At 45.8% G+C, this 22,924-nt stretch overlaps 1 protein-coding gene across 2 annotated transcripts in view; it reads left to right on the forward strand.

The window, feature by feature from the left end:
* Positions 1 to 1,876: 1,876 nt before the first annotated feature.
* The window catches only part of LOC146799880 (general transcription factor II-I repeat domain-containing protein 2-like), an 83,401-nt gene continuing 62,353 nt past the window's right edge, over positions 1,877 to 22,924 (forward strand). Inside the window, exons 1-2 of one of the 2 annotated variants that reach the window (XM_085620802.1) lie at positions 1,877 to 2,160; positions 21,855 to 22,028. In XM_085620802.1, the coding sequence (XP_085476928.1) occupies positions 21,863 to 22,028 (166 nt within the window). In that variant the 5' untranslated portion in view covers positions 1,877 to 2,160; positions 21,855 to 21,862. The remainder of the gene's footprint in view (positions 2,161 to 21,854; positions 22,029 to 22,924) is intronic. The other variant, XM_085620803.1, reaches the window with a different exon arrangement.

The raw sequence follows: 22,924 nt of genomic DNA on the forward strand, positions 1-22,924 counted from the left end.
TGCAGCAGGTGCTTTTCAATGAAGTTCTAAACACGGCGCCCGCTTTCCCCATCCCCCAAACTGAGCAGGGCCGATGGTGCACACTGTGCGTGTGGGAGCCGTTTGGTCCAGGTGTAGGGAATTGGAAGCCTCAAGTGCTGTGGGGGCTGGGGCCGCAACGGACGCTGTGATATAAAATGCCGGGTTTGCTCAACACTAGTTTTTTTTTTTTTAAATAGCTTGAGGCATTTTGAATGTTTATGCAGTGTGCTCGTTCCACTTTCACTATTTAGAAAGGTGAATTTCCCAATTTATTACAAAACACAATCTCACTTTCTCCCGCCAAATCTACTTCTTGGGTATTCTAAACGGGTGGCATGCAAAACGTACTTTGACTGGTGAGAATATCGCAGTTTGAACATGGCGCACCATGAAATAGCAACCCGAGGCCTTGCTGTCTTTGTTGAGAAGAGTGCGCCTTTCTCTTTGAATTGCTTCAGCTCTAATGGAAGTGACAAGTTCTTGACTCTGTCTACACTCTTGGCGCCATGTTGCTTTGGTCTGAAGGGATTGATGACGTGGCTTTGATGGACTCCAGCCTGCTTCTTCACACTTGGCAGTGTGATTGGCGTTAGCTCTGTATGTTGTGAATAGCAGCCACTGTCTTCAGCACTGCAAGCGAGACAGCAGCTTCCACTTCAAAGGAAGGTGACACAAAATGCACCTCCTTTTAAAAGGGGTATTTGAGGGGGAGTTAGAAGACACAGGGGACTCGCCTCTTTGAGACACCAGGCTTAGACTGACCCCCACTGTGCCATCTGCTTGCATCAAATAAACAGAAAAAACATGCTCCCAAAACTACACATTGACTTCAGGTTGGTTAGAATTTTCTTTTAGGACCGAATGCATACGTATTTTTGTTTTCTCAAACTAAAGAATAATAAGCTATATAATATTTCTAAATGCACCTAGTAGCTGCAGAATTACCCAAAATTAGATAATGTTTCTCAGACAGAAATGTCATGTCACCCAGTAAAATTCCAAACCCTTTTTCTCATCTGAGCATCAGCAGTCGTTTTTAGGTCGAGCCTAGAACAGCGCATGCGCTGTTGCTCGAATTTTTGTAAGGGGATTTTCAAAGTGCTGCAGCCGCTGGCCTAAAGCCTGCGTGCATGTGCGTGTGAACGCGCGCAGCCGCCATACGTCTCCGTCACGGGTACTTCATGAAGGCGCTTTTGCTATAATCGGGCACCGGCGCTTTACTTTTAATGTTAACAAGCATTTGCAATGCAATAGGTCTCGCATTTACGTGAGTTTAAGTTATTGGCATTGTAAATAAAAATGCCTTTTTTTTTTTTTTTTAAACGGAAACAAAAATAAAAGGCATTGTCATTTGCAATGTCAATAGCTCAAACTCACGTAAATGCGAGACCTATTGCATTGCAAATGCTTGTTATTGTTTATTTTTTAAACAAAGGGTCTTATAACCGACAGCTGTCTCAAGTGAGCCTTCAAAAAGGCTTCGCGGGAAGAAGCTTCAGCAGGCAAGAGGTTCGTACATCTGATGCAGTTCATTTTAGCAGAAACCGTCGCAGGTTTTTAAAGCAGGTTCCTTCCCTAAAGATGATGCGCTTCTCGTTCTTTCACTCGGAAGCAGTATCTTGAGTCTGGGCGCGCCTGAGAGTAGTGTCTTGTGTCTGCGCACGCGGTAGCACAAGAGCTCCATTCTTCACTCTGAGCATGCGCTTGAGAGAAGTTTCATGTGTCTGCGCACGCGTGAACGTATGCGCACGTTGCTTCACCCTGAGCATGCGTCGGAGAGCAGTATTTTGTTTCTGAGAATGCGTTATTAAATATCCAGTTCTTCGGAGCATGCGCAAAGAGATTTCCCCGTTTCAGAAATGCGTCACCTTCTTGCGCATGCGTGTCATCCTATGATGCGTCTTGGTGCCTGAACCGGCCTCTTTGGTGCAGGAGGGGCTGGGGCGAGGACCGACCTCACTGTGTTTGAGGGAGAAAGGGCAAATCAAGCTTGTCTTCGCTTCTGCGCTTCGTTTCTGTGGGGGAGCAGCCGTAGAAGCAGACGAGCACCGGACTGTGCTTCCCCCGTCCTTGTCTAGTCACAGGCCAGAGACTCGGCATTTCACCTGTGAAGAAATGTGGCGCCAGTAACCAGCAAAGGTAAGATTTTGTGCAATGTTTGTGTACTTGTGTAAAGACAGATGTGAAACAAAATATAGTATCATGATGAAGTCTCCGGAATTTAAATTCAAAAGCCTCCTCGGGACCGGCCGACCCTGGAAGCATTACTGCAGCCGACCCCCGGTGTGACCCTTCGGAACCAGTGAAGAGCCCCACCATCGACGGGGGCGGTGCAAGCCTTAAAACACGAACATGAGCCTAGATTTAGATTTGTTTGTATGAGCCAAAGCACAGAGTAAATATACTCGCACACATTCTCGCTGCAGGACCTGAGTTTCAAATCTCTGTGTCAGATGTTCTGAATTTCGTTATTTAAATCCGTTGTTTCGGATTCTGCTGCTTCTGGCGGCAGATCAACAGCCGCCTCAACCCAGAGAGTCCACCTGATGGAAAGAAAACTAAAGGATAGTAAATCTGATTTCTCCTGCTGAGATGGGGACCGAAACTGGCGCCTTCTTAAAGATTAATGCCCCGGAAAGTTCAAGGCTACCTTGCCACAGTCATTGCAGAATGAGCTTCAGTGCCTCCTCCAGAATCTCCAAATCGCAAAAAACAATTCTAGTAACTTCCATCTCTCCCTAAGAAGGCCGACTAACTCTTCAATCATAGAAAAGGAAATCTCACCCTTCCACATCCTGTACTCTGACTTGCCTAAAAAAAATGTTATGAAGCGGAAACAAGAAGGGAGTGATGGGAAACTTGACTGTGGTGAGGAACAAATATATGCACATACAGAGTATTGCTACTCATCGATGAGTTACCGAGGTGCTCGTTCAGCCTTCCAGATCTAGTTGTATGAGATAGAGGAGGGGTGTCTTCATCGGCATCTCTGGAGAAGAGTTGGATCCTTGACTTAAGCACTCAGGTGGACTAGCCTCACTCGTGAGGTCTGGAGCTGACGAAGATTGATGCAAAGGCCTAAAGTGTGACGATTCTCTGGTTATGGATGTTCCAAGTCATTGGTCAGGTACCATATGTCCTTTGCTGGCCACGACCTTTAGCAGTTCAGCATCAAATGGAGTGTCTGCTTTTGCTTAACAAGAACTCTGTCTCCTTTCTCAAAAACAGTGCCTCAAGCGTGACTACACATAAGCTCCCTTTCAACTTGTTTGTCAAGACGCAGGAACCAAACTTCATCCCTGAAAGCTCTTTTGGTTGCAGCAGAACCACGATGTCCTTCATATGCCAGTTAAGTAACTTGTTGCTTCAGGCTTTCAGATTTTGTCCGGCTTCGTTGAAGATGTGGGTGGCCTTGACTATTCACAATCTGGGTTTAGGCCAAAACACAGCACGGAGTCTACTCTTTTGTCTGTGGTAGACGACCTACATATGCTTCAAGATAAAGGTTACTCAGTAATCTTAGTTTTGCTTGACTTGTCAGCAGCGTTCGACACCGTGTCACATAACATTCTTGTTAACCGGTTGTCGAACATAGGAGTTAAGAACAAAGCCCTTGCCTGGCTGAGGAGTTTTCTTACTGGCCGTACCCAGACTGTCACCATGGGTACTTACCGTTCCAGGGAAGTAGAAATTACGAAAGGGGTGCCACAGGGCTCTTGTCTGAGCCCTACACTTTTTAACATCTATGTGGCACCCCTGGCAAGAGTGATGCGCAAATTTGGTTTTATTCCCGTGTCTTATGCTGACGACACGCAGCTCCTCTTCCCCTTCAAAACCCTCACGACGGAAACTAAGAACTCTTTCTCGGCAGGCATGAAGGCTGTAGGACAATGGATGTCCTCCAACTACCTACAATGCAATGTCAGCAAAACAGAGATTATGTTGTTTGGAGAAGCCAAGGTACTGTGGTCCCCCGATTGGTGGCCCCCCGATCTGGGTATGGTTCCTGAACCTAAGCAGGTCGTTAAAAATCTGGGGATACGTCTTGATCAGGATTTAGTGTTAAAGCAGCATACCAACTATATCACAGGTGTATGTTTCTACACTATTGGCCTGCTGCGTAAGGTTTTCCCTTTGTTGCCGGATTCCTCCAGAAGGACCTTGGTGCAGGCTCTCGTCCTAAGTCGGCTGGATTATTGTAATGGCCTGCTCCTCTCAGCAAATGAGGGAGTGTTGGCCAAACTACAGGTTATCCAAAACACAGCAGCTCGACTGGTCCTTAATGCCCCTCCAAGAACAGCTTCTAAACCTCTTTTAGAAAAGTTGCATTGGCTGTCAATCCGTCAACGGACTAAGTTTAAAATATGCTGCCTGATTCACAAAAGCATAAATGGGCAAGGTTCCCTATACCTGGAAAACAAATTTATTCCTTATATTCCTACCAGGACCCTTAGATCCAGCAATGGTCATTTGTTGGTAGTGCCTCATGCCAAGAAGGCTAGACATGGTGGCAAAGCATTATCAGTCGTGGGACCTACATTGTGGAACAGTCTCCCGCTAACTTTAAGACTATGTCCCGAACATTTGAAATTCAGGAAACAACTTAAAACTTTGTTGTTTAAAAATGACATTTAGGCCAGCCCTCCCTGTTTGCTACTGATCAGCTGAAAACCCGACCCAAAGCGCAGAGATACTCCATTGGAGTCGATTCCAGCGCTATTTAAACCCGCAAATAAATAAATATATAAACCCGCAAATAAATAACTATTCTTGCTCCTCTTAGTATGACACTATCACGGGTGACAAAAAGTTCTTCACAAATATTTTTTGACTTTCTGGTACTGAACATCATCTGTAAGAAGTAGAGTATGCTTCCTCTATGAGTGTGTTGGAATGATTTCCTTTAGCTGAAGCATGTCTTTGTCAGTATTAGTAGCTGCCACAATCTGTTCAATAGATAGAGCTGCAGGCGCACTTTACTATGAAATTAATGTAGGCCTCAGCTGCCTTGGATGTTGTGCTATGATACTGTAGCGGCACTTGTGAAAAGTAGTCTGCGGGGTTTTGATCGTTCTCCGGTTTGTGCACAATAGTCTAATCATACTCTGCAGGCGCAAAACCCACCTCTCAATGTGAGGGGGCATTTTGGCTTTCGGATTTGCAAAAATGGTGAGCAACTCTTGATGATCTGTAGCAAGGGTGAAATGCTTTCTGTACGGAAACACATGGAAGTGTTCACATGCCCACCCTACAGCCAAGCTTTCTTTCTCCGCTTGAGAATAAGCACATGCAGTCTGAGATAGACTCTGGCTAGTATAGGCAACAATGTGTCTCGGAGCATCAGATTGTCCATTACTTTGGGCAAGGATCACTCCCAACTCCACCAGGCTTGCATCCACCACAATCTCTGTATGCAATTTTGGAACAAAGTAAGCCATTTCAGTTACTTTTTCAATTGCATGTTTTATTTTCTTGAAACTTCGGTCACATTCAGATGAGTATTCAAACAGAACATCTTGTTTTGTTAGTTCTCTTAGGAGGGCACTCAGTGGCAAAGTCACGAATGTACCTTGAGCAATAAGTGGCCATGCCTAAGAAGGATCGCAGCATGGTCACATCTTCTGGAGGGCACGTAGATGACAATGCTTGTCACTTTTCTGGGTCTAGTGTCATCCCTTTTTTAGAGAAAATATGCCTACACAATTTGTCTGTTTTTGTGAAATTCAACTCCTCAGCATTTAGTGCGAGACCTGCATCAGCAAGCAGACGGCATTCTTGTGTGAGGGCTTATTCATGTTTCTTTTGTGTAGCCCCAAACACCAGTGTATCATCACTAGTTAAAAGCATGTGTGACTGGCTGAATTACATGACATCTTGAAAACTTTCTGCAATTGACGACACACCAAAACGGAGTCTTTTATATCAGAACAAACCAATATGCGTTAAAGTAGCCATGTACCTGCAGTTTTCTTCTTTTTTAAGTTGATGGTAACCTTTGTTCACGTCAAGGCAGGAAAAGACTTTGGCACCATTCAGCTGTGTGATCATGTTTGCAATGTGTGGACCTGGATGTCTTTCTCTTTTGATTACTTGGTGTCGCATATCAACACAAATGTGCGCTGAAACTCCACTGTTCTTTTTTGGCATCACCACAATGGGTGAACCCCATGGTGTCAAACCAGTAGAGCGCTTGATGATATCCTGCTTTAATAGTGTTTCTAGTTCTTTTTCAACTGCTTCCTGTAAGTGAAAAACAAATTTGATGGTCTCTCTGTGCAACGGGGCGAATATCTTCATTAATGTGAGCTGTACTCTCATTGTCTTAAGTTTTCCAAGTCCATAAAACAATGTCTGGAATTGACTCACCAGTTCATAATGTTCATTCAAGTTGTAGGTAATAGAAATCAGTTCCTTGTCAGCAGCAGTGTTGAAACTTAGTAGGCATGCCTCGACAAAGTACCTGGGAGTACATGAATGGGCACTTGCACTGCCAACCGTTGACTGATGAATTTGATAACTATCAACCTAGTTTCGTTTCCACTTGCCTTAGTGGATGTTGCTGTTTGTCCCTCTGTGAGTGGCTAGAGAGCCTCTGGAACTTTCTGGTTTCCATCTTCTCGTGATGCACTTAGTTTCTCTTGCTTTGCAAACCGTTATGTAATGGTTTTCCTTCCTGCAGCCTTTGCATATTTGTTCGATAGGACATTTATCTTCATTTGGAAAGGAAAATCCACAGCGGAAACATAATGTCTTTTTCTTCGGCGACATCAATTGTTGGCTTCTGCCTTGTGTTTCTGCTTACTTTTTATGCTCAATGCAGATTCATTTTGGCTTGTTCCAGCTTCCATATCAGTAGCTTGTTGATAGGCACATTCCTCCGCTCTTGCAGCCATGAGCAGTTTCCCTAAACTGAACATTTCTATCGGCATACATCGTCGGAATGAGTTGGAGAGGCAACCATTGGTAACCTAAGACGCATGGCTTCGACATCATTGAATTCATTGAACTTGCACTGCTTTATAAGCGTATCAAGTCTCTCAACAAACTCATTCATCTTCTCGACAGGTTGCTGTCTTGCCTAGTTGAAAGTGTACCATTCTTAGTCGACATTCGGCATTGGATTGAACTTGGCCTCCAGCGTATTCTTGATGTGATGGTATGATATTTCACCAGCTTTTGATATGTTATTTATCACCTCCATTAACCTGTCACATACAAGGTTTTTGTATTTGATTATCTTTTTGTCATCTGCTTCTACTATATCCTCTATGAAGTCCTCTAATGTTTCAATCCAGTCAGTCCATCTGCAGCTTATATTCTGCTTTTTAGGGGTATCGAATGGAGGTGGTGGTTCAGGAACACAACAAAATCATATTTTGTGCTGTTTTCTACTGACGTCGAGAGTATGTGCTTTTCAGGCAGTCTTTGACCTTCAGTGTCACTTGGTTGGTAGTACCTCTGCAAGCATCAGCCTGCTCCCTGGTGCTTGGGTTGTAACGCCCGAGCTGAGGCTGGCTTGTCCCATCTTCCTTTTTCACCGTGAGTAATGATTTCGCTTCTTGCATTAGTTCTTCACTGCTCTCGACTATATGCATTGTGCTGTCGCTGCCTTTAGCACTTCTTCGTACACTGCTGTCACTGTCTTCAGCGTTTCTGCTTTGTATCGATGCCGGCTGTTTATTATGCTGTGTTGCAGTATCTCTTCTTTCGGCCTTACCAGTAGATTTTTGGCAGGCTTACTGACTGTGCTCCTCTGTTGGGCCTTCACCTTCTTCGAGGAACTCTCAAAAGCTGGAGATGCTCCTTGACTCCTCATACCCCAACTGTAGCCCGATTCTTGAGGCGCACATGGCACGCACAAGCAGTTTGCAGGACCTCCTCAAACTCTCAGGGAGGACAGTTGTATTGTTGGGGGGCACGTATCCCTTATCTTGCCACCAGTTGTAATGTCCTCCCTGTGTAAGAAAGTTGCTCTGTATATACTATTCCCAAATAGGTACAGTGTGCACAGAGTCCACAGTCCCCAGAGGTTTGGCAGAGGCTAAAGTTAGATATAACCTTACTCTCTAAAGTGGTAGCTTGGTCGAGCAGTAAGGCAGTATCAGAGGACCATGTAAAGCATTTGTTGTACACACTGTCAGCAAATGGTCTCACACACTCAAGAACTGAACTCTAGGCCAATGGTTTTTGTATAAAAATATATAGTTGTTTTATTTTAGAACCAACAATAGGTATCAAAATATACTTTCTCAGAATTAGATGCTTTAGATAAATACTTTCAATATGCAATGACTTTTGAATGCAATAGATACAGTTGTTGCAATAGGCAACACAATTTCAAACACAATATAACATTGAGCTCAATGGGCTTTTGCAATTGATTACTTTTTAGATTACTTTTCTTGCCCCAGGACTGGATCCTAGATTCAGTCCTGGGACATCTCCTGTAAACAGTTGAGTAAAAACGTTTTGGTTACAGCTGTGATTTTTAAGGAATATTATTGTATTTTAAAAGTTGACAGACACGTTTTCACATAGAATCACCAATGTTATCCTATGGGAGGAAATTCACTTAGCAGGTAAGTGGGGTTATGGTTATTTTTTCTAACTCAGTGTTGGATCCTGTATCCAGCACTGGGGCATCTCCTGTAAAAACAGTTGAAAGAATGTGATTATGTCATACAGGCGATTTTTAGCAAATATTTGTAAGTTTCAAAAATCGACACTTAGAAACTTTTTCAGCAAAAAACAGGCAATGTTATCCTATGGAAGGAAATTCAAGTTACCGGTAAGTACAGTTAGGATTACTTTTCAGGGTCAGTGCTGGGCACCAAGATCCAGCACTGGGATCTCTCCTGATAACAGGTGAGTATTTTCGTTTTTGTATTTCGGCTGATTTTAGATGAATATTTTAAAGCTTCAAAACTCCACACTTAGAAGAATTTCCAAGTGAAACCAGTCAATGTTACACTATGGAAGAAAAGTGAGTTATCGGCTTTTGGGTAAGTACTTGACTGGCAGAGTTAAGGTTCTGGGCATAGATTCAGGGGTCTCCCAGGGTCAGGTAAGTATAGTTGTTACACCCTCAGCGGCACAGGGGCAGCCGGGTGCAGAGTAAGTTAGGCCCAATGTTATCCTATGGGAGGCAGGGGGCCTTTGGTTGGTGGCTGCTGGCTAGCGGGCCACGCGGCTGTGGGAGCTGGGCTCCTGGTCACTTGCCCAGGGCAAATGGGGAAGTAGATTAGAGAAGAAGTTGCACTGCCAGGGGCGGCTGAGTGCATGGTGCTTTTGAGCCGTTGGGCGCTCAATGGATTTCAGTGGAGAAGCTCAAGAACGAGCAAAGGCTGCAAGCTCGGGGACGAAGATTCTGCCGGTGCGACCACCACTTTGAGAGGTAAGTTGGGTAGTTGGAGGATAGGTAGGCACCCAGGAGTTGGGCACAGGGGGGTGCCGGGTGCAGGGGTGCCTTTTGGTGTCGGGAAATCTTACCCTCTGCTGGTCGTGGTTGGGAGGGGTCCCTGGTTTTCGACGACCTTCTAACCTTCAGTAGACTTCTCAAGACCTGGCTCTTTGAACAGTAGCAGCCCCCCCCCCCAACCTCTCCCCCAGCGCCTTGAGACCCTTACAGTATGTAGTGCGCTCTATAAGTGCTATGATTGGTTGATTAAGATGCCCTCTGTCGTGCATTGTACATTAAATCCCACACTGGCATCAGTGCGGGTCTAATGTGCTGAGAAGTTTGATACCAAACTTCAGTCTTTAGTGTTGCCATCATGGTGCTGTGGAGTTCGTGTTGACGATCTCCCAGAACCATATACTCTTAAATGGCAGCACTGCACTTACAGTGCCCAGGAATGAACATGGGTACTGTAGGGGCACATGGCTCACGCACCTGTACCCACACCACTGGCGTAGGGCGCCCAGCTAGAGGGGTGGCTGATGTATGCCAGTGCAGTGTGTGTTGTGGGCATGGCACACAGGGAGTTCTGCCCCCAGACACTCAGCCTGCAAAGGCAGTGTGTGTGTAAGGGTACAGGGCCTCTAAGGGTGGCACAATAAGTGCTGCAGCCCTTAGAGGCCTTCTCTGGTCACAGTGCCCTGGGTAAACAAGTAGGGCCTCAACTTTTTCAGGGACCAAACCATAGCAAAGGCCTCCCTCTCAATGGCACTCCAACGCTGCTCTCTGGGGAGTAGCCTCCTGCTTATAAAAGCAACAGGTTGGTCTTGGCCTTCATCATTGGTCTGGGATAGGACCGCTCCTATCCCTAGCTCAGAGGCATCAGTCTGCACTATGAACTGCTTGGCATAATCTGGAGCTTTTAGAATTGGTGCTGAGCACATTGCTTCTTTCAGGGTGTCAAAAGCCTTTTGGCAACTAACTGTCCAGTTCACTTTCTTGGGCATTTTCTTGGAGGTCAGTTCTGTGAGGGGCGTCACAATGGACCCATACCCCTTCACAAACCTCCTGTAGTACCCAGTCAAACCAAGGAATGCCCTGATTTGGGTCTAGGTTGATGGAGCTACCCAGTCCACAATGGCCTGAATCTTGGGTTGTAAGGGTTGTACCTGGCCTCCACCAACAAGGTGGCCCAAGTGCACCACAGTGCCCTGCCCTATCTGGCATTTGGATGCCTTGATAGTGAGGCCTGCACTTTGCAGATCCTCTAAAGCCTTCCCAAGGTAGATCAGGTGATCCTGCCTTGTGGAGCTAAAGACAGCAATATCATCAAGATAAGCTGCACTAAAGGACTCCATCCCAGCCAGGGCATGGTTCACCAAGCTCTGGAAGGTGGCAGGGGCAGTCTTTAACCCAAAAGGCATCACAGTGAACTGATAATGCCCATCAGGTGTGGAGAATGCTGTTTTTTCTTTTGCTCCTCGGGCCATGCCAATCTGCCGGTACCCTGCAGTTAAGTCAAAGGTACTGAGAAATTTGGCTGCTCCCAATTTATCTATCAATTCATCTGCTCTTGGAATAGGGTGAGCATCTGTCTTGGTGACAGAGTTGAGCCCTCTATAGTCCACACAGAACCTCATCTCTCTCTTTTCACCTTGTTGATGAGGTTTGGGGACCAGAACCACTGGGCTAGCCCAGGGGCTCTCAGAGGGTTCAATCAGCCCTAACTCCAGCATCTTGCTGACTTAAGCTTTGATGCTTTCATTGACTTGGTCTGACTGACGATAGTGCACCTGTCAAAAACAAAATCTGTCACCAGTCTCCACATCATGGGTACACCAGTTTGTCAGACCAGGGGTCTGGGAAAAGAGGCTAGCCTACTGTTGCAAGACTTGCTTGCAGTCAGTCTGCTGTTGGGCAGATAGGGTGACTGAAAAGACTACATCATCTACTGACCCATCTTGTGGGCTGTAGGAGAGGAAATCGGGAAGAGGTTCACTGTCTGCTTCCTGTTCCTCATCAGTCACCATCAGCATGGTGATGTCAGCCCTGTCATTGTAGAGTTTAAGGCGGTTCACATGGATGACCCTTTTGGGTGTCCTGCTAGTGCCCAGGTCAACTAAGTAGGTGACCTCACTCTTCTTTTCTAGGATAGGGTAAGGGCCACTCCATCTATCCTGGAGTGCCCTTGGTGCCACTAGCTCCAAAACCCACACCTGTTGCCCAGGTTGAAATTCAACCAGTGCAGCTTTTTGGTCACACCAGTGCTTCTGAAGCTCCTGGCTGGCCTCAAGATTCTTGGATGCCTTTTCCATGTACTCAGACATTCTGGACCTTAGGCCAAGCACCTAGTCCACTATGTCTTGTTTGGGCTCTTAAAGAGACCTCTCCCAGCCTTCCTTTACAAGACAAAGTGGCCCCCTCACAGGATGACCAAACAGAAGTTCCAATGGTGAGAAACGTACTCCCTTCTGTGGCACTTCCCTGTAAACGAAAAGCAGGCATGGCAACAGGACATCCCATCTCCTTTTTCAGGGAGTCCCATGATCATACCTTTCAATGTCTTGTTGAATCTCTGAACAAGACCATTGGTTTGTGGATGGTAGGGTGTAGTAAACTTGTACTGCACTCCACACTCCTTCCACATGTGTTTCAGGTAAGCAGACATGAAGTTGAAACCTCTGTCTGAAACCACCTCCTTAGGAAACCCTACCCCGGTAAAGACACCCAGGAGGACCGTGGCTACTGCAGGGGCTGTAGTAGTCCTAAGTGGTATTGCTTCAGGGTACCTAGTAGCATGATCCACTACTACTAGAATGAATTTGTTCCCTGAGGCTGTGAGAGGTTCAAGCGGACCCACAATGTCCACACCTACCCTTTCAAAAGACACCCCCACCACTGGCAGTGGAATTAGGGGGGTCTTTGGGTGGCCAACTGGCTTGACAGGTAACACAGGAGCTGACGAACTCCTTCACCTTTTGGTGCATCTGGGGCCAGTAAAAGTGACTAACTAGCCTTTCCCAAGTTTTGGTTTGCCCCGGATGTCCAGCTAGGGGGATGTCATGAGCCAAAGTTAGGAGGGACTCCCTGTACTTCTGTGGCACTACCGCCCTCCTGGTGGTACCAGGAGTGGGGTTTCTTGCGTCAGCATACAGTAATCCCTCTTCCCAATAAGCTCTATGGGTACCACTGACATCTCCCTTTGCTTGTGAAACAGCTTGCTGCCTCAGGCTTTCAAGAGTGGGACAGTCTTGCTGACCCTGGCACAGCTCTTCCCTAGTGGGTCCCCCTGGGTCCAAGAGCTCATCTAAGGGTCTAACTCCATGGGCTCAGTTCCCTCTGGGGTGTCCAAGTCCTCTCCCTGTGGAGAGGAGTCCCGAGTGGTTTGCTGTACAGAAGCTGGTCCCCCAGTCTTCTTTCCTTTTCTCTTGGTTGGTTGGGCCATACTTTCAGGCTCCAAACCTACTTTTTCACCCTTCCTCTTGCTCTGTGCTCTGGTTTGCACACACACCAATTCAGGGATACCCAGCATGGCTGCATGGGTTTCCAACTCAACTTCAGCCCAGGCTGAGGTTTCCAGATCATTTCCTAGCAGACATGCAGCTGGCAACTTTGGAGAGACCACTACTTGTTTCAGGCCAGTAACCGCCCCCGCCCCCGTAGCTATTGGATGATTAGTGGGAACACTGTCAGCATTGGTAACTGGGTAGGTTTTCCCAATCAAGTATTGCTCAGGGGAAACCAATGTGTCTTTCACCATAGTGACACTGGCACCTGTTTCCCTCAGAGCTTCTATCCTAGTTTCATTCACCCAGGGGTATTGCAAATACTTCTTTAAGTTGGGTGGCCACACAGCTACAGTGGCAAACTCAACTTCCCCTTCTGAAACTAGAACTGCTTCAGTGGGCATCCTGATTTGCTCTGGGCACACTGCTGATCCCATCTGTAGACTTGCCACTCCAGGTGTAGCTGTACTGGTTGCCTTAGGGGCCTTGTTGTGGGGGCAAGATTTATCTACAGTTGAGTGTCCCAACATCTTACCGTTGTTACACCAGGCCTTTGTGGGATCATAGTTCTTCCTCCTATATGGTTGAGGCACATAGGGAGTAGTTTGGGACCCACCCCCGTGAACAGGTTTTTGGGGCCCTTTGAAAGACTCAGACTTTTTATCTTGGGGGTTCGTGTTGACGATCTCCCAGCACCATATACTCTTAAACGGCAGCACTGCACTTGCAGTGCCCAGGAATGGACCTGGGTACTGTAGGTGCTCAGGGCTCATGCACCTGTACCCACACCACTGGCATAGGGCACCCAGCTAGAGGGATGGCTGATGTATGCCAGGGCAGTGTGTGTTGTGGGCATGGCACACAGGGATGTGTGCCATGCCGACTCTCTGTTTAGTTCTGCACCCAGACACTCAGCCTGCAAAGGCAGTGTGTGTGTGTAAGGGCACAGGGCCTCTAAGGGTGGCACAATAAGTGCTGCAGCCCTTAGGGGCCTTAGCTGGTCACAGTGCCCTGGGTACCTATGGTACCATTTACCTGGGGCTGACCTGTGGCCAGAGATGCCAATTGGGTTTAGGCTGTCATGCTGTTTTAGGGAAGGAACATAGGCCCTGGGTACCTGATTGGCAGGAGCCCAGGGCACTCTCAGTCAAAGTACATCAGCAATTCAGCAAAACGTGGGAGCATTTCATGCAATATAGATGGCACTTTATCACACACTAGTCTGGGAGCATGTAACAGAACACGCCTCACATGGACCTCTGGCTTGCACGTCTTTATTCTTCAGCATGCAACCGTTAACTAAATGCAGTGTCACAAACTTTATCAACCACACCCAACCACGCCTCTCCGATTATGGAATATGATGGTCTTCCCCTATCCTGATTGTGTTGGTTCCCAACCCCACTAGCCCCTAGAACTTCTTTGCATTTTTTTTAACGGATTGCATCTAGCAGTTCAATCCATAGTTGTTCTTGGTCTTTTCTCTTAATATTGTAGATTTCCGTTTGTCATTTTTTTTTTACCTGTTTAATGGCTTGAGAGTTATCCAGGCCATTTTGTATAGGTTTTTTAGTTGGCTTGACATTTATTTTTATTCTTTTAACTTTGGGGATTTTTGTCTGGTGCGGCCGTAGCTGATTTCTTTAGGTTAAAGGACTTTGAGATTGTGATGGTAGAAAGTTGAATCTATCCCTTAGAAGAGTAGTACACTTCTGGATATCCAGCGCCTGGGTGTTTATCACCGATTTTTGCTTCGTTCATAGTGTTTGTATAGAAATATATACATTGTAGATGGTTATACAAGGAACAGGACCATACAATGTTTTTCCTAGCTTTTCCTACTAATTGTTCGCCCGCTAGTTTTTTATCTCAGTTTAAATTTTCAATATTTTTGCTTAATTTTATATGCTGTGGATTGTGATCGCTTTCAGATCTGTGTATAATATGTCTTTTATCTTCTGAAAATCTGCTAAATGCATTACTGTATAATCAATTGTTGAATTACAGTTCCCTCGTACTGAAGGTAGCTCGAGCTGGTTGGTCGTTTGCAAATCTCCCATAAAGGCGACAAAGTCCCATTTCCAATAAGGTGGAACTAATTAACTTTTCTGATAGTTTCTTTTTGATTTGATTAAAAACTGCATCAGGAACTTTAAAAGTGTGATCAGCTGTAAGTTTGTCTAGGGCATCCTCTTCTTGAAGTAATAATGTGTTATTAAAGTCACCCGTCAATAGCACCTTGAATTTTTATTTGAGTCCATTACGGTTTGCACCTGTTTCAACAGAGAATTTAGTTATTTCCTCTCTGTAATAAAGGTGGTGGTGGTGGGGGGGGGAATATAGATGTTTATCACACATAACCGCACATAAGTGTTGTATATCACTCAAGCAGCCATTAAGCTTCCTGAACTTGCTGTGAGTTGGTAGCTATTTATACCCGCTTCTGCTTTTAATAGTATTGAGAGACCACCACTTGGCCTCCCCTTTGAACTTTTTATAGCTGTAACGTCTAGATTGATATAGGTTTGCATCATGATCTCCAAAGTTTTCCAGGTTTTCTGTAAACGAATATTTTGATAGTGTGGTTCCCCCCCCCCCCCTTCCCTTTTCTTTCCTTTTCCCTTGGGCGTAAGTGAGGCAGAAACACTTGAGAGGGAAATTACGGGATTCCTTTATTAGTTGTTATGGAGGTAGTTCACGTAAGGAGGTCGGGGACGTCTGCTTGGTACTGTCTCAGTCTTTGGGTATAAGCAAAAAAAAGGGGGGAAGAATAAATGTCTTCGCAGTCTTCGGGGGGTGGGAAGGAAAAGCTGTAGTGGTTGTCCGCTGCGGTCAGACGGTTCTTCTTTGCCAGGGGTCGCGATGGGTGGCCGTTACCCTCAGATCAAGAAAAGAGGAACAACAGGATCAGTAAGCAAGTCACGGGTTGATTTGCGCCACCACCGACACCCTCAAGCAGTATTTGTGTGCAAGATAGTGTTGTCTAAAGAGAAGGGAGTGCTAGAAACAATGGTGTGTGACCCAAAAAAAAAGGGGGACAGAGGAGGGAAGAAGAGAGAAAAGGGCTCTCTATAATCTTGCCCTCCACCAGCCTAGCGTGAGGAATGTAAACAGGGGTACTTGCCTCCAGCCACGGCCCTCCGGGGTCATGGCTGTCGGAGTCTGGCCGCCCTCTCCCTCCTCTCTGTGGGGCCGGCTGGACTCATGCGCGGTGCCACAGGGCGGTATGCTGGACTCCTCTTGAGTCTTCGTGGGCTCCTCTTCCTCCGTTGTGGGGTCGTTTTCTGCCTCGCTCCTGCAAGCCTCCCAAACGCCACAGTCCTCCGCGCTGCCTCCCTGCTTCCTCCTTTGAAGGTCCTCCTCCTGCTTCGGCGCGCCGCGTGGGGAAAAGACTAGACCGGCTATGCTATTCTCCAGCGGTCTAGTCGCGGGCGCCATCTTGGAAGTCCCGCTGCTCGCGAGTAGCGCGGGACTACAGATAGCCGTTAAGAAAAGAGGCAGAGTCACAACTACTTTCCTTTAGCTGGCGGTCCCATCCTGCAGTGTTCCTGGAGCAAACGTTCAAGGGGGCCCCGCTGACCGACTTTAGGCTCCCTTCCTCATCAGAAAAATAACAGTTATTGAATTTCTGCGTTCACATAGCTTGGGAAGCTAACCCATCTCATGTTTTGGTGGTTCTTAGCAAGGGTAACTGTCAGGTAATTGATTTCGCTCGAAGAGGCAACAAGTCCTTTAAAAGCTACCATGTGTGTCAAGGGCGTTTTGTTTTTACCCCCCTTGAAGATTTGGAACATACTTCAGAAAATGTAGATATTTAATTGTTGTGACCACGTTCATAATTATCCCCCCAATGTGCCATTATGGTGATTAAAATCTATAACTCTTCAGTTGCACAGCTTTTTTATTATATACTCCTTTTTGGATTTACTGTCCCATTTAAACAGAACGCTTAAAAAAAATCACCAGAGTTTAAATTCCAGCTGGCTACAGTGGTGCAAAATTCTTAGTATGTAGTTTCTGTTTAAGATATCAAATGGCCCTTCAGATACATACATGGGGTGATGAAAATTAAGAAGTGTGGTAATGCACCTGCCCCATGTGCTTTGTTTGTATAATTACTTTGATGCCCCGAAGCCTCTTGATTTGCCGGCGTGTTGAGAGATGTGTTTCATTAAGGTGTGGTTAGGATTACGCCAAGTGACTGACAAAAGGTTTTCAGCGTTGAACGTGTTTTCCTTTAGTAAATGATCAGCTCCATATCTTTTGATCCCTGGGGGCAATGTTAAGATTTTACCAAATCTGAAATGCCATTGGAGCTTTTCAAGAAAATAAGTCGATTCTGTTCTTCTCCGTCTGGGAGGTCGGATTTATTTTCATCACTGGGAGTTATTCTTTGTTTTTTACTTCTGTCCATCCCAAGGTTTCCTGCTGGTTAGCTGTTCATTTGTGGTTAATCCTCCTGCTCAGTATACTGTTGTATCTTATCATTATTAAGTAATGGGCTTACATCTCCCAAGTTATTGTTTCCCTCTGTGAGTAAAGGCGGCTCGTTCTCTTGAAAAATGTAATTCCTATTTTGTGACCAGTTTAGGTCTAACCTATGGTTGTTTAACTGAACAGAATACATTTGTCATTTGGTGCATTACCCATCTTTCTATGTTTAGAATGCAATCAAAGATAGCATACATTCTCTTTCCGGAGGTTTCTGCGGTTCGAGTTGCGTCTGCTACTTGGATTGGCCCCTTTCTGTGTAGGTTCCTAAGTCTTTTCAAGCGTTGCTTGCTTAATTATGGTTTAAAACTGTCCAGATGCTGTTCTGCATTTGAGTATTTATCCTGCACCTCATCTGCAGCTTCCTGAAGCTCATTTCCAAGAGCCAGAATTGAACTATTATCCATGTTTATGTTCTTGCTACTTGAACACACAGTCAGCCTCACAGGTTCCCCAGAACCTTCATGGTTCAGCACTATAAGCTATCCTGAAGATTGTTCGCTTTAGGTGTGGGAGTAGGGCTTGTGTTGCAGGTTCCCTCAGTTCTCTGCTTCATAGTTTTAAGCTACCATCCCCCCTCCAGTAAAGTCTTCAGTTTATGCAAAGAATCTATTATGTCCTCTGTGTGAATGGATTGTTGTAACTTATCCACTGGTAACACACAAAAGTTGATGTAGGAATGCTTGCAATTTGTCTAACCATTGGCAATCGCTCAGGGTAGCATCCCAACCTATCGTTCTTTTGCTCGCGACACCACTCCAGTTTGGACCCATCCATATGCAAATCAGTCTTGCTCCTGCTACTCATGGGAACAGTCCAGCCCGAACTTCCAGGCCAGGTCCTTACTGAACCGTAACACAAGCGACCCAGGAACGGCTTCGCCATCGTTATGGATTCATCAGCAGGGTACAGCTTTGTTCCTGCGAGCATGGAACCCACGTCTGGGCGTACGCATGGCCACGTAAGGCTGTACATGAAATGCACAAAAGGGGATGGGAGGAATGCTTGCGATTTGTCTAACCACTGGTAATCCTTCTTGGTAGCATCCCAACCCATCATTCTTCTGCTCACCACGCCATCTTAGTTTCGACCCAGCCATATGCAAATGTGTCGTGCCCCTGCTCCTCATGGGAACAGTTCAGCCCGAACTGCCAGGCTTCTGTTGCTACTTTGTCCTTGCCCGCTATTAGTGGGCCTAACACATGTGAACATATACCTGTAAAGCAAACTGTAATAGTTTGTTGCTTGTTTTTATATGCCACGTCCTTCCTAACTGTAGTGGCTTTGTCCCTCTCATTGAACCCTTTCCCTTGGGGGGGAAGACTGGGAGATACCATTTGTGCTCCTGTTTTCATCTTGAGAAGTGCTGGGTACTGATAGTACAACCAGTTACCTCTACCGACTTAAATGTATTCAAGTATTATTTAAGTGACCCTCCTTTTGTGGACGAGATTCACTTGAAACCCCCCTCCCCCTCCCATACACACACTGCTCCACCAGCTCATAAATAGTGCCAAAGTGAGGATCAGGATTCACTAGAGCCTTTTTCCTCCTCTCTGCACCCCTCCTGCCCCCGGAGCCTTCACCCAGCACTAGGGCTTGTGATCTTTGTGGGTGGGCATGAGCACGTCGCCATCAAATATGCAGTTGATTCCACAAGACTTCCAGGACGCTGCAGACGATTTTCTCTTTAAATTTAATTCAAAACACCAGCTACATTGTAAGTTCAAGTTTGTCAATTGTGCAAATATTTATACAGCCAACAAAATAATCATATCTATGTTGTGACCCTGTTAGATTATTTAAGGCAAGCAGCAGTAAGGCGCATCCTGCAGTGTAGTAAAATATAGGCTACTCATACATTCATTTCAGAAATCATGTGCCATTTACCTGGTAGTCCAACTGTCTTATCTGTTAGCAGATAACTACAAAATAGTAATGGCCAAAATCAATACACAGCTAAGGTGAGTCCTGATCTTTGGCCCAGTCCAGTGCTTGAATGGCTGAGTCATTGGTAGCCTTGTTTGATTTTCAAAAGCAGCACCATGACACTCCTTGTGCATCTGGTCTGTGAGAGGCAGGAGGTGATGGCGAACAGCCAGTGGAGAGTGAGGCACGGACTGTAAACTGCTTGTGAACAGCCTGGAAGCGAGAGGACACAACCTGTGAGGAATCTGTGTGAGTCTGTCACAGAAGTCACAGCCATGACCGTAACCACAGCTTTTTCATTCCAGACGCGGGTAACCCCCAGGACTAAACCACATGCACAGGTTCAGCAGCAACAAGATGAATAACTGCACATGGACACACCACTCACTCCCCAGCACCACACACCGCCTACTCTTTTATCTCACTCTTGCGGGTTCCTGCTTTCTCACTACGTGACCTTTTTCCATATTTGTCTTCTGTCTTTCTGATATCTGTGTTTTATCCTCTCTTGCCCTCAATAATGATCTTATGTGGAAAAATAACTACCGGTCCCCAGAAATAAGTGCTGGTGGCCCCCACCGGCAACCAACAGCTCAAATTAAGCGCTGCATATATTATACTTTAGAACCAGTCCGGGACCTGGGTTAAGGCCAGTTTAAAACAAGCATTTGCAATGCAATAAGTCTCGCACTTACGCAAGTTTCAGCTATTGACATTGCAAATAACAATGCCTTGTATTATTGTTTTCGTTTAGAAAACATAAATAAAAGGCATTGTTATTTACAATGCCAATAGCTTAAACTCACGTAAATGCGAGACCTATTGCATTGCAAATGCTGGTTTTTAATGCACTTTGACCTCTGGATTTAACCAATCGGACAGGAGATCTTTTTAAACAAAGCAAGGTTTTAGCTTTGGTTAACTGTCGGTTATGTGTGCCTGTTAGAATAAATGTTGCAACCTACATTTTCAATAAAGATTGATTACAAAAGACTCACACTAACCCGCTCTTGGGAGTCACGGGGTGTGTGCTATCACTTTGACTACAACTAAGATTGAGGAAATGATGCTACTGCACCAAGCAAAACATGGTTATAGTTTAGCTGTAATTACAATTCTTACTTCGTTCCATGACGTCAAAAATCCCAAAATACAAACTATCTCGTTCCAAAGGCTAAGTCTATCAGATTTTGCCACGCAGCCGTGGAACGAAAACACCCACCTGGGTTGGTATCACACACCCAATTAAAAGGAAGTGATATCTGCACATCATAAAAGCTGAAAAATAAAATAAAGAGCGGCCTGTACGGAGCACTATTCATTCGGAACATTACACTACAAGCCGCATTTCAACGTCCTAAATTGACGTCACCTAAGAAAGATTTGAAATGCTTGCTCAGAGGCACTTTCAAACTAAAATAAGCTGTATGAGGAAAATTGGCGCGCACGCCAACGCAGACGTGCACGCCGAAGCGGCGTCACATTTGAGATGAGGTTTTTTTTTTGCAGTTATATAGCGCAAACGCGTCCGAAGTTATTGTAGCGCTTTCAGTAGGCACCAGTAATATTATACAAGGACACACCAACAGATTTTTAAAGCCTGGGAAGATTACGTGATTTGGCCAGAATCACAGGATGTTGAGCCGACGCCGAGACTCAACAAGCTGTCTCCGCGTACACATCTCCTGTCCGCTCAGGCACAGCGAGCAGGAGACAGGGAGGGACGGTAGATGTGCACGTGTACACATGACCCGTACGGTACAGGAGATGTGCATGCGTACACATGACCCATACGCATGCACATCTCCTGTCCCCCTTCGGCCAAGAAACCGACGACAATAGATCTCGCCAAGGTGTGCAGCGCATGCGCTGCGTCGCTAGGCGAGACCTAAAAAAAGGAGCAAATGTGCTCCTCTTACCAGTAGATGTGTCTCCAGGGATAAAGTTTATCAAGGTGCCTTTATACACTCATAAACTGATAGACTTCTTGGCACGAAGGAGTGAATAAGAGGGTTAGTCACTAGCACGGGTATATTCAGGTCCTCTTTGCTCCACATTGCCTCTGTGGTGGGTCATAGGTTAATCCCAGCACTCCGTTCACAACAATGCGGACATGTTCCATCCACTCACGGAGTAGGGTGGATGTCATTCACTTTTCAAAAGTTGTGGCAGGACGATGTCCACTCTCTTCCACACTTGACTAGTGCTCTGGTAACCACACATTCTGTACAACCGAAGCAGTTTTGCGGCTCATTCTGCACTACAAGTGTATGCCCTCTGCAGAAAATCCACAGAGAACCTTTAGAAAGAGCAAACACTACAGGCAAAATTTCATGAAAAGGGTTAGCAATCCAAGTTTGCTCAGGAACTCATCTTCAGTCTGAACAATGTTTAATGAAATGAAAAGGTTCTTCGCTTTCACAGCAAGGATGGAAGATATACATTCTCCTACAAAGTAAATATTGAAAATGGCTGAGATCATATTTTCATCGCGATGTTTTTTTTTCCAGGTGTAACAATGTCCACATTGGATGTGTTCACTATCAACAGAGAGGAAGCCCAGTGTCTGAAGTCTCTGAACTCCGATGAAAGGGGGAACCCTCCTCTGAATAGTACACTCCGAAGGGAGAACCCTCATCTGAACAGTACAGTCCGAAAGGAGAACTCTGGCTTTCTTGGCACAGGTGAGAAGAGCTGCTGAAGGGTGAATTATTTTCAACTATTTTAACAAAATAACCTCAGTTATGGTGTAGAAACTTGTATAGCGCGCGTCTACCCGTAGGTGTCTTGCCGCTTGCAGGGACCTGAGCATACTGAGCCAGGGTATTGCTAATTGCTCAACAGCCAAGTCTTAAGTTCCTTTCTAACAGCAAGAAGGATGGGTATGGTCCTAAGATGCAATGGAAGGGAGTTCCAAAGCCTGGCTGTGCTGTTAATGAAACTCCTTCCTCCCCAGTTCGCTTTCCTGACTCTTACCTGAAATAAAGCGTGTAGCGAAAATTGCTGTCTCGAGTGCGTCTCATCTGGATGGGTAACTTTGAGTGTGTGTATATATATATATATATATATATATATATATATATATATATTTCCAGAGGTTCGCAGGGTTTCGCGCAAATATTTATTCAAAGCAGTTCCCCAGATGCATTTTGGCGTGATGCCTTCGTCGGTGTTTGATCTGCTGAAATATGGTACCTGGTGTCCCATTGGCTTATATTCAATGTCCCAAGTTCTAATTGGTTGGTTCTCAGCCAATGGAAGGGCTGCATCACTTTGATGGATATTTCCCGGCTATAGCATGTCTCCGTGCTGGCACTGTGATCAATTAAGTCTCTCATCAAGCCTGTATGGCAAATTTAATTCATAAACTCCAGATGGGTCGATTCAGATGCCAGCGCAATGCATGTCTCGCGCTGTTGGCCATCACATTTGAGCAGTCCCTGTTGGCCCCTCGATATGGGCGGTCAAGTTGTTAATGCACCAGGTACACCCCTCGCTATCCGCTGGATGTCATTCGACATCTGGCTGCAGGCGTCGATCGGATGGCTCGGTGTCCATAGGCTTGGATAGCCCACGACCT

The sequence above is a fragment of the Triturus cristatus genome, chromosome 8 (assembly GCF_964204655.1).
Source record: "Triturus cristatus chromosome 8, aTriCri1.1, whole genome shotgun sequence".
Lineage (NCBI taxonomy): Eukaryota > Metazoa > Chordata > Amphibia > Caudata > Salamandridae > Triturus > Triturus cristatus.